At 42.5% G+C, this 17,578-nt stretch overlaps 1 protein-coding gene across 1 annotated transcript in view; it reads left to right on the top strand.

Moving 5' to 3' along the window:
• PIWIL1 (piwi like RNA-mediated gene silencing 1) overlaps window positions 1–16,427 on the top strand; it is an 87,146-nt gene extending 70,719 nt beyond the window's left edge. Inside the window, exons 17-20 of the mRNA XM_075012494.1 lie at window positions 1,293–1,446; window positions 9,756–9,881; window positions 13,527–13,674; window positions 15,719–16,427. Of these exons, the coding sequence (XP_074868595.1) occupies window positions 1,293–1,446; window positions 9,756–9,881; window positions 13,527–13,674; window positions 15,719–15,835 (545 nt within the window). The 3' untranslated portion in view covers window positions 15,836–16,427. The remainder of the gene's footprint in view (window positions 1–1,292; window positions 1,447–9,755; window positions 9,882–13,526; window positions 13,675–15,718) is intronic.
• The last annotated feature ends 1,151 nt before the right edge of the window (window positions 16,428–17,578 follow it).

Here is a 17,578-nt window from a genome sequence, read left to right as displayed (position 1 = left end):
GCTGGGTAGTCACCTATCGTGGAGCACCCACGGGGACACTCGAGGAAGAAAGAGAAGTTACTCACTGTAGTAACGATGGTTCTTCGAGATGTGTCCCCGTGGGTGCTCCACCACCCGCCTATCCTCCCCCACTTCGGATCTCTGTTTGGTGTTTTTCAGGAGCATCCGAGGTGGTTGGTCAAGGAACTGGCAGGGACCGGATCGCGCACGTGGCCAGGAGCGCGCCAGGGAGTGGCGCGCGCCGGCGCATGCACGGTCTGGCAGAAACTGCTGGAAAGATCTGATCTGCGGTGCCGGGCCGATCTCGACATCTATCGTGGAGCACCCACGGGGACACATCTCTAAGAACCATCGTTACTACGGTGAGTAAACTTCTCTTTCTCCTCCTCCTTACATCCAGGCACCCCCTGCTCTAACCCAAACACTCTCCAGTACTCCAGAGCCAAGCACCCCCTCCACCCACTGTAACTCAATGCTGGCAACTCACTAGAGCCGTCACATGCTTCTCCCAGCAAGCAGTGGGGCACATGTGCAGAGTGGTGGATGGCACTCCTGTCACACAGCTCTGAGGAGGAGCCGCATTAATGGCTCAAAGAGTCACAGGCTGTCTACCCCGATTTATTCAATTAATTTAAAATATTTTTTTCTCAAAATTTGATGGCATACTAAGCACAGCTTTGTGACACACCAGTTGTGGAGCACTGGTTTAAAGTTACAGATATCTGGATTAAAAAAATTTAAAGCTTAGTATGTTTCATTCTGAAAACTCCAGTACATTTAGTAACAACATATTAGTCCACAGGCAGACAAGGTTTTGTTGCATGGGTGGATGGGTGATTAAAACACATCTACTAATCTGAACATGCTTTTCAGGCAACTGGAATAATTTTCAGTTACTGCCAACCTGGTCTGGAATCAACAGGAACTTAAATGCATCTGAAATACAGGCATAGCAGTGGCACAGCTGTCACATTGCAGCTATGCTGCTGTAATTTGATACAGCAATAGAAGGGATTTTTTCTGTTTTTAAATCCACCCCTTCGAGAAGCAGTAGCTAAGAAGATAGAATTATTGTTCAATCAGCCTACTGATGCGTACACTGAGTGTTCACGTCAGTGAGCAATATAGCAAGGTTGATCGAGGATTTAGATGTAAACTAGGCCTTACAAGTGAACGGCTTTATAATATATTGCCATTCATTAAGTAATACAGAGCCCTTCTGAATTTTAATTTCTATAATGGAAATGTCTTTCACTTGCGTAACTGTGTGTTTGTTTTCCTTCCCAAAAAAGCTGCTTTAAGAGCTTGGTTCAGCAACAATAACCATATGCCTTCTCGCATTATTGTGTATCGTGATGGTGTAGGAGATGGTCAGCTAAAAACTTTGGTTAACTATGAAGTACCCCAGTTTTTGGATTGCTTGAAATCTGTTGGTAAAGAGTACAAGTAAGTATCGTATGGTGCATACAGCATTGCAGTGAAGTCTGAAGTAATGTGTAACCCTTCTGCCAGAAGGAGTCAGCAGCAACCAGGGCCAGGTTCAGTATCTAGGGGTTCCTTCTCACCTATCTCACACAGAACCAGCTCAAGCCCCCACCCAGTAGCCTGGGAAATTCACATACCACTGGGCGCCTCAGAGAGGCAATGCTTCCCCACTCACAAGCACAGAGTCTGAGTGTAGAAAATAAACTTTTAATGAAAAAGGCAGAAAAGTCACATGGCATAAACTTGGGAAAATACCAAACCCAAAGTTCATAACCAATCCTCAAGTAACTGTCCCAGCTCAAATGGATTGAGCAGTGTCCGTTGCCTCTCGGGCTCACCAGTCCAATACTGTAACCAGGAATTCCACACACCCAAACTTTCTTCATACCCCCTTTCAGATGCTCCACTTATAACTCAGTCCAGGCTGTGCAGGCCCTGACACATCATCCTGATGCATTCTCACTGAACCTGAGGCAATGCCACCTTTATGCTACTCCGGCATTCTGCTTGCTTCCTGACAGCTGCCCCACTGACCATTTGCCGGTAGCGCCTGCTGTCTGTCTGCTGCTCCTCCTACCAGCCGTCTGCTGGTCCTGCCTACCGTCTGTCCACTGCTCCTCCTACTGGCCAGCTGCCCGCTGCTGTCTTGTGGGTTTTGCTGTAGGCAAAACCCTGTGATTCCAGCTGTCAGTGATTTCAGCTCATAGAGACATTCAGCTTTGGGCTGAGCTACAGCATCTCAGTATCCTCCAAGGTGGATTCTCACTGAATACCTACAGATCCATCTTTAGGTCTACCTGTGAACAGTTGGGGCAGTGGAGAGGATACCTAGTCAAAAACCAGTCTTACAACTGTATAGCCAAAAGGCTTCCAGCCAGCTGGTTCAACCACTATGCCTCCCTGCTTTTACCTTCACAATCCTTTGGTGTGTCAGGGGAAGCTCTCTTCAATCCATACCTTACACAGTAGCGATGGTTGCCCTGTACTGCCACAGAACTTAAAGCATTGCTGAGACTCCACATTCTTACATGGGGTGATAGCATAATTGTGACTTTGAAACAACATGTTTTAGACAACATAGACAAAAAAAAAAACCTCATTGCTTTGTCTGTTCCCATCAGGCATTGCTTACAAGGTATTACATATGCACACCTTTGTATTTTCATACAAATGAGCTCTGCAGGACACATTCCCCAACTCCTTCAGTGGTATTGAGCTCCTGCTGCACATTCCATACAGATGTAAAATGTGCACTGTCACAATTCAGAAGACCAATAAAGCTGCTAAAAATTGTATACCTTTTTCTTTTTGCTAGTGTGCACTTGCATAAGTTGATCCAGTGTTGGATGTGCCCAAATAGCTTCTTTTGTGTAGTCACTGTGGGTGCTTCACATCAGGTGTCAGGCTGGCCCCGGAGCCGCAGATCGTAGATTTGCAAAGCAGTTGTTCAGATCGCACATATGCAAGAGCACGCCAGGCCCTTTGTGCGCTTCTAGTCACATGCAAGCTCTGGTCTGAGCCAGTTCCTCTCAGCTGCCCTCAGCTGCAGACAGACTTCTCCCACACTCCTCAGTAGCATGTCTGAAAGGGAGTTTTTGGTCTTTGTTATTTATTGTACATTGTTTCTCTTATCAAGTTAATAGTCCTCTGTACTTATAAATGTCAGTCTGTACTGGAAATGAAATTCATCTGAAGAAATGGGTCTGTCCTACAAAAGCTCATCATTGAATAAATCATTTTGTTAGCTTTTAAAATACTACATTTCTGCTGCTTTGTTTTGTTGGAATACAGACTAACAGGGCTACCTCTCTGTTACAAGTTAAGTAGTAGTTACAAGTTACTAGTTATAGTCTTTATAGTTTAAATTTTTCAGTAGAGTTAGTACTTTTAATAGCTAGTTCAACCAGTTCTTCTTGTTTGCAATTTTAAGAACTAAGTCATTAATAGTTCTACTGTTTTGTTAAAATGCCTGCATCAGGCTTTAAGAAGTCTGGCTCTTGCCAGGAGGCAATGCCGGCCTCGGACAGCCACTCTCAAAGCATGCGTTACTTAGGAGAGTCCCATGTGCCTGCATTGCTCCAAGCTCATAGCGACAGCAAGAAAAGACAGAGAAATTAGACTGACTGATTCTCTTTGAGAGACCTCTCCATCCTGATACCTCTGACCAGCCAACCCCAAGGGCATGGGAGTGGGTCAGAAACGACAAGCAGCCTCACTGGTTTCGCTGGAGGGCCATAAGAAAAAGAAATTATCTCCGACTCAATCTTTGCCCATTTTATTTGGTGACAAGTCATACTGAGAGCCGAGCTGTCTTATTGACTAAGGAGGACAAGTGGCCTAGGTCTAAGAAATCGGTTCCACCGGTGCTGGTGCGAGGATCTTGCTCAGAACTGACAGGTTCACAAAGCTCATTGGTGCCGACACCTAAAGACCAGTCAGCATTGGGACTAACTCTGGCACCACACACCGTGCCTCCAGCAGCGGGAGCAGCTGAGTCAACACCAAGCCCTAGGGCACGAACGGCCTCAGCACTGACTACGGCACAGGCTTTACCTGCACTGATTCATTGGGCACCGCACATGACACTGATGGATATTGACTTCCAGAGGGAACCAAAGAAGGCACAGGCCAAAACTCGGCACTGTAGTCCATCGCCTCAATCGCAGATCTTGGCTATGTTCTCTCCCCAGCCCATGTCTCCTTGCTCCCCCTGGTGCCATCATTGTTTCAGTGTCCATTGTCTCCTCCATCACCATTCCTAAGACCACCCTCCCCCATTTTGGAGCAACCACATCATACCTACAGCCATGTCTATTGCAGGTCCCCCGCACCTCCATCATCTTTGAGACTGTCATACCTACCTTATTCCTACCATCACCATGGGCGCAGGAGGTGCTTTCTCACTCCTCATCTCTGGATGTTCACTTGTGGGCCATCATCAGCGATACCACTATCGCTGTAGATGGAGAGAGATCTCTCCCTTGTCAAGACAAGGGTACAGGCATTCAGCTACCCTTTTAATGCTGCCATCACAACTGTCTCCGCCACAGGCCCAATCTGTAATTGCCATCTTCTCAGAGTTGACAACCAACCAACCAGGGAAGCAGAGGAACACATGGATGCTTATTAGATATCTCCTTTCATCCCCAGATGAGGCAGTTATCTCTGGCAACTCTTCCCCCCTGATGATTTGAAGCAATTTCAGGAGCTGTTTAAATGGGTGACTCAAAGTCAGGATATTCAAATAGCTGAAACCCTGGAGAAACAACAAACTTTTAAAGAACTTGAGACCCCCAGCATCATCCAAGTTTGCCATTCCGTTGGATGATGCCATAACCGAATAAGGTTTGGTAGAATCCTGCCTCCATCCCGGCCACTAACGAGATCAGACGAAAAGTACTCTGTATTATCCAAGGGGATGGAATTCCTTTATAACCATCCACAGTTAAAGTCGCTGGTGGTAGAATCATCCCAAGAGAGGTCCAAAGTACCTTAGTATAAATCCAGTTTCTGACAAGGATGCCAAAAGGCTAGATCTGTTACGGCGAAAAGTTTATGCCTTGTCTCCCCTGTTATCGTGCATAGCTAATTACCCAGTGCACTTGACTAATCCATAATTTTGATAACTATATGAAAGTAGCAACCCTCATGGACCGCTTACCAGACTCTAAGAAGCCTATCCTTAAGGCGATTGTTCAGGAAGGTTATGCAGCATCTTGGACAGGAGTACAGATAGCCTTAAAGGTCACTGATGATGATGCTGTTCCAAGGCAACAACTGTTGTTATGAGGTGACTATCCTGGCTCTAAATTTCAGGGGTACCTAAGGAATTACAGACTAAGATGGAAGACCTGCTTTTTGACAAAAGCAATTTATTTGCTGAAACTATGCTCTATTACACTTGAGCAGAGATTCTCGAACAACTCTCAGAACCCCAGGCATATATACATGACTGTACAAAAGAAAGATATTACCCATATCAGAGATGATACAGTTACCCATACCAAAAGCAGCCTTACCAGCAGAGGGGTTATGAGATCAATCACAACCACCTCATAGATTGTCTAGAAGATGTAACCAGCAACAGCATAACCTACCTACGCAAAACCCAAGGCAGCAACTTTTACTCCTCCGAGGTGTGTGGCACCATCTCTATGGTCCAGTGGAAACTACCAGCCCAACATCTCTTTCACTATAAGCTGCGCCCTTTTTTGCCATCAGTGGTCCAAGATCACCAGAGACAAGCGGCTACTTGGAATAATCTCAGCAGGCTACACCATTCTGTTCTGCACTGTACTGCCCACTACTCCACCCACCATGTTCCTCTTCAGGGACTCCTTCATGAGGAGACATTACTTAGACAAGAGCTCAACCACCTCCTCATCATAGGAGCAGTGGAGCAGGTACCTCACGAATTCAGAGGGAAAGGATTCTATTCCCGTTATTTTCTTATGGAGAAAGACTGGGATGGAGACCCATATTTTGGACCTCGGGGTGTTAAATTGTTGCCTATGCAAGCAACACTTCCAAGATGGCTACTATTGCTTCCATAAGCACTGCGCTGGACAGTGGAGATTGGCTCGCAGCCCTCAACTTACAGGATGCATATTTTCGTATGATTCACCTGGCTCACAGACACTTCCTTCGGTTTACAGTGGGAACAGAACATTTTCAATACAGGGTATTGCCCTTTGGCCTCTCGACAGCACCCAGGGTTCTCTCCAAGATCCTTGCTGTGATGTCAGCATATCTGTGTTGCCTAGACATTACAATATTCCCATGTGTGGATGATTGTCTTCTCAAGGGATGCTCCCCACTGGACATCCTTTGGATTATATCTGTCGCCACGGAGACATTCCCATCGTTGGGTATCATTGTCAGTTTACAAAAACCAAGAGTGTACTTACCGGTCCAGCACTTTCAAGCAATTAGTCCTTAATCAAGGTGCTCATTTACCTGCACTGCAGAGCTGTGATGACCTGTTTAGTTGATGGGTCATGTGGCTGCCACTACATATGTAGTATAGAATGCCAGGCTGCATTTCTGATATCTGCAGCATTGGCTGGCGATGGTGGATGTGCCCCGAGGCACACAATTCACAAACGAGTGTTCCCACCCACACAGCTGTTGCTATCCCTGCGGTGGTGGACAAGACCCAGCAATCTTTTATTGGGGGTTACCTTTCACCAACCCAGACCTGCTGTATTCATAACTACCAAGGCATCCAGCATAGGCTGGGGTGCTCACATGGACAATATGTCAGTCCAGGGCCAGTAGTCTCGATGAGAAATGGCTCTTCATATAAACCGTCTGGAACTAAGAGCAGTATTCAATGCTTGCCCACATTTGAGGCGCCTTGGTGAGAATCTTCACTGAAAATGTTACTACAAAGTATTATATAAATCAGCAAGGGGCAGTGAGATCCCACTCTCTCTGTGCAGAGGCCCTTCGATTATGGAACTGGTACATACAGAATGGCATAGCACTGATGGCCTCATACCTACCTGGTGTTAGCAATACCACGACCGATCTGCTGAGCAGACAGTGCACGAGATCATGGATGGGAGATATGATCTGATGTCCATTGCATTTTTTGGGCTGGAGTCATTCCGTCCATAGACTTGTTTGCAACCTATAGCAACAACCAATGTCATCTTTATTGCTCCCGGGCAGGCATAGGCCATTGATCTCTCAGTGATGCTTTATTTGTCCCATGGAAAGGTCCTCTTTTTACCCCTTTCCCCCTGATTAGTCCTCATCCACAAAGTATTGGAGAAAACCAGGTTAGAGGAGGCCAATGTGATCCTCATAGCCCTGTCTTGGGCTTGACAGCACCGGTACCCGATTCTGCTACACATGTTAGCATGCCCTGCACGGCCAATCCCCGTTGTTCTGGGCTGCTTACACAGAACCAAGGGTCGCTGATGCACCTACAACCGCATGTACTTTGCCTTATGGCTTGGTTGATAATTCGTTTGTCGCTTTGGAGACCTTGTGGCTCTGAGCGGGTCAAGCACATTCTGATGCACAGTCAGTGACCTTCTATGACAAAGACTTATAAATAGAAAAGTTTTGTGGCATGGTGTTCCACAGGGGGCGTGCATCTGGGAGAAGGCCCCATACAGTCCATTTTAATCTACTTACTTTATCTTAATCAAGAAGGCCTTGCTCTGCCACCTCGAAAGGCGCACTTAGTCGCCATCTCGGCCTGTAGAGACACAACTGAAGGGACGTTGGTATTTGCGCACCTGAACACAACATGCTTTCTAAAAGGTCTCTCCAACCTGTACCCTCCTCGCAAACCTATATCATCTCCTTGGAGTCTGGACCTAGTTCTGGATACAATATCCAGGCCTCTGTTCGAACCATTAGTGACTATTCCATGACATCTACTTACCTTAAAAACAGTGTTCCTTCTGGCTATCAAATCCACTCGTCAAGTTAGTGAGTTAGCTGCCCTGATGGCCTCTCAGCCATATACGATATTTACTAAGGAGGCAGTGACGCTCTGGTTACACCATGCCTTCATTCCAAAGGTGATGTCCAAGTTCCAATTGAACGAGCTGATCGTACTTTTGTCTTTTTTACTGGAGACCGCATATTTTGAGTAAGGAGACAAGACTTCAGTCTCTGGATGTGAGAAGAGCCTTAGCATTTTATCTAGAAGAAACAAAGCCCTTTTGAAAAACAGACTTAGTGTCCCTTGCATAGAGATCTAAGGGTGAGGTGCTGTTGTCCCAGAGAATCTTGAATGTTTCATCACTTCGTGCATGTGCTTATCCTTTAAGGAAGACAGCATTGCCTGTCCTTCCTAAAGCTCACTCTCCTGGGGCAATAGCAGCATTCACAGCCTTCTTCAAGGGCATTCCTTTTAAGGACAAGAAGTCCTGTGGCACCTTATAGACTAACGGATAACTTGGAGCATAAACTTTCATGGACAAAGACCCGCTTTGTCAGATGCAGGAGTCAGATGCATTTGACGAAGCGGGTCTTTGCCCACTAAAGTTTATGCTCCAAATTATCTGTTAGTCTATAAGGTGCCACAGGACTTCTTGCTGTTTTAAGATACAGGCTAACTCAGCTACCTCTCTGATAACCTTTGAAGGACATTTTGCTGAGCAGCAACGTGGTTGTCCTAGAACGCATTTGGCCAAGCAGTATGTCATACATCACCAGATGCCTGAAGACGAGTCTTTTGACAGCCATACTTTTGGTGGGTGATGACACCTAACCCTGGTTCCCTCCCTCCTTATATTTTGAGGGGAGTCACTGCTAAGTAGTCATCTGATGTGGTGCACCCATAGGGGCCACTCGAAGAAAGAGAAGTTAGTCATTTGGTCAGTAATGATGTTTCTTGAAGATGTGTCCCCATCGGTGGTACATTACCCGTCCATCCTCTCCGCTTCCGAGTTTCTTTCAGATGCATATTTCCGAGGCAGCTTAGAGGAAGTAGCTCAGCAAGGATCACTCATGTGTCTAGAAATGCACATGCATGATCCAAACAGCAACTGCTTTGCAAATCTCTGATCTGCAGCGTTGGGGCCAGCCCGACACCTGATGTGGAGCATCCATGGGGAGACGTGGAAGAACCATCATTACTACCCAGGGGAATAACTTCTTTTCTTGCTCATTGAATTTTATTGTATTGTGTATTCTTTTTATGAAGAGCATACCTAATATTAATAGACATAACCAGGTAATCCAGTAACGATATTGTTAACCCTTTTGACAAGTTTGATGTTACGCCCTCAATAGATGTGTAAATTATGGTCTCTCTTTGAACTGTCCAGTCACACCTTATCCTGACCACATGTGAATTCTAGGTTAATCATTCTTTTGTCTTTTTCAGTTATTTGCATTCTCATAGTCCTGCATCTTCAGTAGTTTGTGTAGTAACCTTAAATTAGCTCTAAATCAGTCAATGCTGGTACGCCTAAATATTGAACCTGCCACTGGAACAGAACATCATGCGGAACAAAAATGGACTGGTTACTGCCAGTGATGATGACAAATATTTTTCTTCTTCTCTATTTAGCATCTGTCAATATTTTTCTGCATGTCTTTTTAGTGATGCTAATAGATGTGTGCTATATTGAACATATCTAAAATGAGGGAGAGATTAAACATTATTTAGTATAAGTATCATAGGGAATTTATGGTCCTAGCTGTTAACAACTTTTGCACTTGCATAGTTGCAAAGATGTAGTTCCCAAAATTTATTTTTGAAGAACTATATGTGAGAATTCTAATGTCCACATAATCTTTTCTAGCCCAAGACTTACAGTAATAGTAGTGAAGAAACGAGTGAATACAAGGTTCTTTGCACAAGCTGGTGGAAGACTTCAGAATCCACCCCCTGGTACAGTTATTGATATAGAGGTTACCCGACCAGAATGGTAAGTAATGCTTTCTAGATAACAGCTCTTTGATGGAATGAGTGAATTATTTGGCTTGCATCCTGCTATCAAAAATGGAATCTGATGCTCACTCAAAAGAAATGGATACACCAAATTTGGTGTACTGTTAACACGTTTATGCTGTTATCCCACTGCAGATTGTAGATAAAGGAAATGGAGAAGTTATTTAAATTTCAGTAAAAATAAAACTTCCATAGTTCAGTGCCTTACGAAATCTTATGTGGAGGAAAATTCTATTGGCCTTAGATTTGACCACTGCAAAATGGCTGGAGTTGTTAATGGATTATAAACCAAGAATACAGGTGAGCTGTGGCTGATCATTTTGGAGGTGCCAAAAGATTAGTCAATTGTGCTGTTAAATATTATCTTCAGTCTGGAGCTGGGATGGAAAACATTGAAATGAAGCTGTCTGAAAACCAAGTACTCACAATTACCAAGGGCCCTGCAAGAATTAAAAGCAAATAGCCTAGACAAGTACAAGAATACAGTAGGGGAAAAATCATTGACAGGAGAATAGAATTAGGTGATGTTTTTCATGTAACTTCTATAACCAGTTGAAGTTAGATTCATATAAACTTGCGCTGGATCATAAATATTTGGGCTTACTTATATGGTGATGCATGAGCTACCGTAATTTACGCTATTGCAAGTTTGAATCAAGATTTCTTTTTGTAGGTCAAATACAAGGTATTAAAGGTTAGACTGTCACCATCTGATACCTAACAAACTTAATTTAAGATGTGACTAGCTATTTTTCAATAGCGGCAATGCTAGGTGGAACACTTATGTAAATTTCTGTATTGTACTTTCTCAGTGTGCAAGTTCTTGCTGTCCACCATTTGAAAACCTAATCTAGAATATGAACATCTTGCTTTTTCTCCCAGTGATAACTTAAATCTGGTCATAGAATATTTGTGTTGGTATATGAGTGATAAATAATTGTATTAGTTCTCCGATACCGCTGTTCTTTGCTGCTAACAGTAATGAATTTTTAAGTAAAACACTTTGAATGTAAGTAGGGAGCAAGTCTGAGTAATACCAAGAGAATGTAACATTTCTGAAAGCTGAAAGGGCAAAGATTTTTTTTTTGGGGGGTGGGGGGGCAGAAATTTTGGGAAAATCAAAATACCTTCAGTAGTTACCACCCTGAACTTCAAATTATTAGGAATGAGAAATGTTTAGCTAGCACACAAAGTACTGCTATGTATATCTATGAAAGCATAAGTTGTGGCATGCTGCAGAAGTTGTAGGATTCTGAAGTGGACAAGAAGCTAAAAGGAGTCAGAAGTTGTGTTCTACAAAGGATCTTTCCATATGTTGTAGGAGCAATATGTGTGACAGATTCCCAGATTGTATTCGTGGACCAAATATCTGAATAGGCTCTGTTTTCTGTAACATTTGAAAGTTCTTTTCTGCCATCTAGTCTGAAGTGTTTCAGAGGGGTATCCATGTCCATCTGTTTCAGCAAAAACAACAAGGAGACCTGTGGCACTTTAAAGAACACCACATTTATTTGGGCATAAGGTTTCATGGGATGGAGCCCACTTCCTCAGATGCATAAAGTGGAATCTACCGTTTGGGAGGGATATATAAATACATTCAAAGATAGGAGTGTTTGAAGTGTGTTGCTTGTTTAATAATCCAACCAAATACTGCAATAATGTCACTAACATTGCACTTTTGAATCTTGGTTATAAGAAGTTTGTGGCAACATTCTTTCCATCCATAGTTTAAGTACTTCATTTGCACTTCTTCCTAACTTGAGAGTGGAGAGGCACTTAATCAATTGTTTTTGAGCCTCTGTCATCTTTGTAAACTGAGGAATGTTTTATAGAAGTACTTTGTCTGATTCACATACCATGATTGTAGAAACATTTGGCTGTAGCATCTTCAGAGTAGGTGAACCCAGAAGTTACTCTCAAGTACAGTGTGTATATCTTAACCACTTCAAGATCTTCTTCTGTTCTCACTATTCTTGGTAGCGCTTTTTAAAAAGAATAAAGTTTCAGATGATATCTCTATAGATCATCTTTGAGTACTTGCTCATGTCCAGACTGATAGGTGCGTGTGCATGTCATGTGCACAATTGGTAGTTTTTTTTTAGCAGTACCTATCAGGTTGTCTTGGAGCCCATTGGATTGTGCCAGTATGGCTGCTTATATACACCATGGGTGACCCACTGCCTGCTCAGTCCCTTATTACTGCCAATGATGATCACTGGAGCTGGTCACTATTGCGTAGTGCAAGTGCCCACTTAGCCATAGTTTGTTCTTGTTCCTGCTCTGCTCTAGTTAGAGTATAAGTTGATGGGTGGTCCTGCAAGGGGCTGGGGGAGTGGGGGATCCCTATCTCCCATTTCCTTATCCAGACTGGAGTATGCTGCAGTTTCATGAGCTGTGGCAAGTCTCTGCTTAGGGACAATCCTCACAATTCCTGTTTGAAGTGTTTGGGAGAAGGGCATCAAACAGAGGTGTCCCATCTGCTGGAATTTCTGACCCAGGAAAAAAAGGAAAGGTACTATTACCTTAAACCTCTCCTAATGAAGGTGGTGCTTCTGCTTCAATTGACAGACCTTCATAAGCTTAACCCCAGATCTGTTTGTTACACCTGTATCTCTTGTCTCTGTCCGCTTGCAGGATCAATTTTACTCTGCCCCTCTCCCCGATTCCCAGACTTCAAGTACATCTCCTTACATAGCCAGTTGCACTTACCCACTTCTGCACCTTGTCTGAGCGGTCTATTCTTCCCCCAGTCTGCACTCCTCATGTCCCCATCCCCAGTCTCTCTCCCCTGCTCCCAAGCCTCCTTGTCCTACTCTACTCCCTTCATCAGTCCATCTGTTACCTGTCTGCAGTTGAACTGGGTAGCTTCCTCCTCAGTGTTACGTGGGTCCAGTATGATGGGGTGGAACTGAGATCAGAGACAAGACAGTTTTCCAATTCGAAGTTCTGATGTCTGGGCTCAGACCCCAGACAGGTGGCAGCCACTCAGACTAGCACTTAAAGGAAAAGTACTGCTTTAACGATAGGCTTCACTGTGCCCCATGTGGAAAGGAAAAGGATCTCTCTTGAGAGTTTAGTTGTTAAATTCTCTCTCTATTTAGCAATTGCAGTTTTTCAGACTCAGATTGCCCAAATTTGAGCAGATTCTCACATGGCTTTGTAATGTTCTAGATTTTAAATGTCAGGTCCCAGCTCCAGAGCTTAGTCTGTACAGCAGTTCAGAGAGATCTCAAAAATTAATTCGGTCAAAACAATGTATCTTTTTCCATGCCCTCATTCTTGGAAGCAGTTGAACCATTTTGGGTGAAATTTTGTCAATAACCATATGAGAAAGACCTGTGGGATGTAAAACTTCAGCCTGAATAGTTGAAGCTTGACGAAGTTAAAGGCAATGGAAGAGAGTTTTTGTATTGGATGACCTTCATGGCCCATAATGTATATAAAACTTGCTTTCTTTTTCTCACTTTCCTTTGGTGCTTTGCCATGCTGTAGTTCTACACAGGCAAATAGATTTTTCAAAATACGTCTGGTAAATTGAATTGATGGCAAACTCTCTGTTTTTTATGTGATGGGCTTGGATTTGAGTACAACTTCTGGTTTGAAATTTTTTCTTCAATTACAGGTATGATTTTTTTATTGTGAGTCAGGCTGTGAGAAGTGGTAGTGTTTCACCAACCCATTACAATGTAATCTATGACAGCAGTGCACTGAAACCAGATCATATGCAACGTCTAACTTACAAGCTATGCCACATGTATTATAACTGGCCAGTAAGTATCTGCTTCTGCAATGCATAAATGTAAAACACAAACATTGCTGCCCTTTCCTTATTCAGGAGTGATAGTATTGAGTCATGTAGCCCTTATAATGAGGTTCAGGGTCTAAATCTTGAAGGGGTGGGGTGAGAGGGCTATGAATTAAAAAAAAAAAAAAAAAAATTGCATACTGAGTATGAACAAGAGTTTTTGTTTCTGGAGTAATGGCCTGGGTATTATTTGGCCTTAAAGCCTAAAGCCTACGGTTACACTACAGCGCTCTGTCAACAGAAGTCACTTCAGAAGAGATTTCCCAACAAAACTTCTGTTGACAGTGTGTGGCCACACAAGTGAATTGGGAGAGCATTCTGCTCTGTCAACAGAGCAGCTGGACTGCTTTGCTGCTCTCTTGACAAAATAGGCACCCGGAATCACAGCAGACAGGGCTGCTCATTGCTGAGATGCCCTGTCTGTTGAGAGAGGCCCCCTGGGGGCATTTACACAGCTGTTTTGTCGACAGCAATGTTTCAATGAAGGCGTTATGCCTTGTAGTGGAGAGGCAGAACCCTGTCAGGGAAAGGTGCCAGATTTTGTCCATATTCTGTCGACAAAAGACACTTTGTGTGTAAATGGATGATGTGTTTTGTCGACACTGTAACTGTAGCCAAAGATTTTATGCACCCATAAAGATTTAAAGTGATTTTAAGCTGACTTTCTCAGCAGCTGTCTCTAGCCTAAACAGTCCTTGCAGTCTGTACGTGATCACATTTTTCCAATGAGAGACTTACTTAACTTTATCTTTGTGCCCCCAAAGAACTTAAATACTACTGGATAATTCTTACTAATCTGTAGAATGTGGACTTTTTTGGGGCACAGGCAGGGTGCTGGGAAAGGACAGTAGTACAGTCTTATCCTCTCCTGAGATTGCAGTAGGACGACTTTCCCATATTTGGCTGGTCTTTGGAGAAGGTCTTTGGCTCGCATTTGAGAACTGTAGGCATAGTATTAAAGCTTTAGGTATAGTATTCATAAATACCACACTGTCTCTTCCATGAAGTGTTCAGATACTAGTTCAGGACTTACAAAGTCTTACCTTTTGCATCTAGCAGTGTGCACCTGTTTCCTTTTTCTTTGTGAGTTTTCAAACATAGCGGTAAACTTAGTGTGTGTCTGTTGGCGGGGGGGGAGCGAGGAGGGGGGCTAGCTTAAGAAAGGTTGTACAGTTAAAACCAAGTTTGGGAACTGCAGAAATTAAAGGTTCATATGATAGCACATAATAGAATAATGTTCTTTTGTTAACTTGTACTTCATATGTATCCATTTGTAATCTGAAAGGTGACTGAGGGTTCAGCTCTCTGGTTTTGGAGAGCTAATGTGTTTTCTTTTCCATCTTTAAGCCTTCAGTCCCTCCCCCCCACTCATTTTAGACATATTGTTCCCACTTTTCTATGTTCAATAGTCTGAAGTCTTAGTGAAAGCTTCACTACATCTTAAAAACAGCAGTTAGTTGCCATGCCTTGGGCTTGCTTTCAGCTAAGAGAGTCTCCAAAACAGCTCCTGCATCTGACCCTCTTACATCCTTCCCTTTTCTTGTATTACAAGAAGTTGTTGGTTTTAAAGGAAACAAGGGTCTGAAGCAGGGTGGAAGCAGGGACTCAATAAACTGACTCTACCGATGAATAATTTTTCTTCCAGCATCTAACATTATCTTTGTGGGTTTTGTAGTTTAAAGTACATAGCATGTACAATAATTTAGGTATGTTAAGTATATGCAGTTTCTGACTTTGACTTCAACTGTACAGCCTCAATATTGAGTTAATGTGACTTGTGTTTATGTAGTGTGTGTGGCAGGCAAATCTGAAACAAGCATTTCTGTGTGGATATTTTTACGTATGCAAAACCTATATAACTATATGTACACAATTTTATACTTATTTATACAATATACTTGGCACTAAGGGAAAGCAAATGTCAAATACAAACTTTTGAATTTCAATTTTTGTTAGAACATTCAGTAAAAGCTAAACACTATTTGTTAAATGGATTTTTATTTCTCTAGGGTGTTATCAGAGTGCCTGCTCCCTGCCAGTATGCCCATAAACTGGCTTTTCTTGTGGGTCAGAGCATTCACAGAGAACCAAATCTGTCACTCTCAGACCGTTTATACTACCTTTGAGCTCCAGAAGTGGATACAGTGAAGCTTATCGGACTTTCTATGGTATTGGTTTTTCTTTCTTATTGAAGTCGTTTTCTGCAATACTGTCTTTTCAGGAAAAAAGTTAATGTGCATGGTGTAAATGCGTAAATTCGTACAAAGATAGAATTTAAATTTTTTTTATAATGAAAATGCAGTTATAGCATCAAAAGGTAATTCTAAGTTCAATTAAACTGACAAAGCAAAGTTTATACTTTCGTACAGCGTACTTGCTGATTCAGGAGCATTTTAATATATTTTTAAGGGGACCTATAGACAGAGTTCTTGGGAGAATGGGTGCATATGTGTACTCATGATTTGAATACATGAAACATAAGTTGCAGCAAGCTAAAGCAGACTTCTTTGGTTCCTATATTAAACATTGACTTCCTAAAGCTAGACTTAGCTATCAACTGTATTGCAAAAGGACAAGCTGTTGGCCCTTGAATGTTGCATGCCAGGGGTCTCCTAAAAAAGTATAGGTAATGTGTCTAGTGTTCTTAGTTAAGGCTCATTTTGTGATGTAATAGGATGTAAGTCACTGTACTTGTAATTCTGCTTTTCTTATTGCATAAGCCAATAAAGTTAAAATATTAAAAAGTATTCTTACTGGTTTCTTGCTAGTTTTATCAGCAGGGAAACATAGTTACACAATCTTCAAACAGAGGTACGTAATGAAAATAATTTTATTGGCTAGTCAGACAATAGAAGTTAGAAATAAAAAAAATACATACCGAAATGGGCTGGATGACCTGCAGGTGCAGGACTGGCTCCCACTTTTTGGGCCAGTGTACTTCTAAGTCTCCTTGATGGAGCTTCCACCAGTTCCATTGAAGAGAATATTCAATTGATAAGGTCAGTATTTTCCACCTGTGTATCCAGGAGGATATAAAGAGTGCCCTCATGGGTTTCCAGGGTAGTCAGCCCAACTATCCCGTTCTCAGTTTCATCCAGCTGCTCCCAGTTACTCTTTTATGTGATCTGAGGTAGCTTTTATAGCAGTTCCATTTCTTTATGCTCATCGACTAGCACTCTGTTCTAATATTTTGGCTTGATGTGCTAATACATTGTGGACACGTGTATATATAAGGCATTTCAAATACTCCCAAATTAAGTTGTGTGAATTCAGATGTGAAGTAAAGAATGGTAGCTTAGAACCACAAGTATCATCCTTTTTGTCATACTTTCAGATACTACGTGTGTACTTCTATAAAAAAAAGTATCTGAGTCTTTTTGATTAGTTAAGATGGTTTATATTAGAAAGGTGCATTTGTTTACATATAAGCTCACTGTAGTAATTAGAACTAACTTAAACTGTAAAAATTTTTTATGTATTTAATAGTTATTTGCTTAAAATATGGCCTTTGTTTGCTCATATTGCTTGATATAAATAGTTTATAAACAGTACAAGAGAAAAACCTTTCAGATGCCCTCCCTGTTGTAGCATCTTCCAACTTGAGAACAGCATCTGTCTTAGTTTATGCCTTTGAAAATATAGTCCCTTGATTTGTTGTTTAAATTCTGGAAGTTTTGGAAAATGGTCTAAATTAAAATGGCACCTTACCAATGTTCCTTTTTATATTTTGCATCTACATGCAGAATAAATTTTGTCATGTGCACTGAGGTATGTGTGGATGGCCATCACCAGCAGAAGACCATACTGCTGGTTTTGGGTACTCTGCTAATCAGCTGGGCAGCACCTGAATCTCTTCTGGTTGGTTGCCC

This window comes from Carettochelys insculpta, chromosome 18 (genome assembly GCF_033958435.1).
Source record: "Carettochelys insculpta isolate YL-2023 chromosome 18, ASM3395843v1, whole genome shotgun sequence".
Classification (NCBI taxonomy): domain Eukaryota; kingdom Metazoa; phylum Chordata; order Testudines; family Carettochelyidae; genus Carettochelys; species Carettochelys insculpta.
The sequence above is the reverse complement of the archived record's forward strand: the minus strand, read 5'-3'. Positions and strand labels throughout refer to the sequence as shown.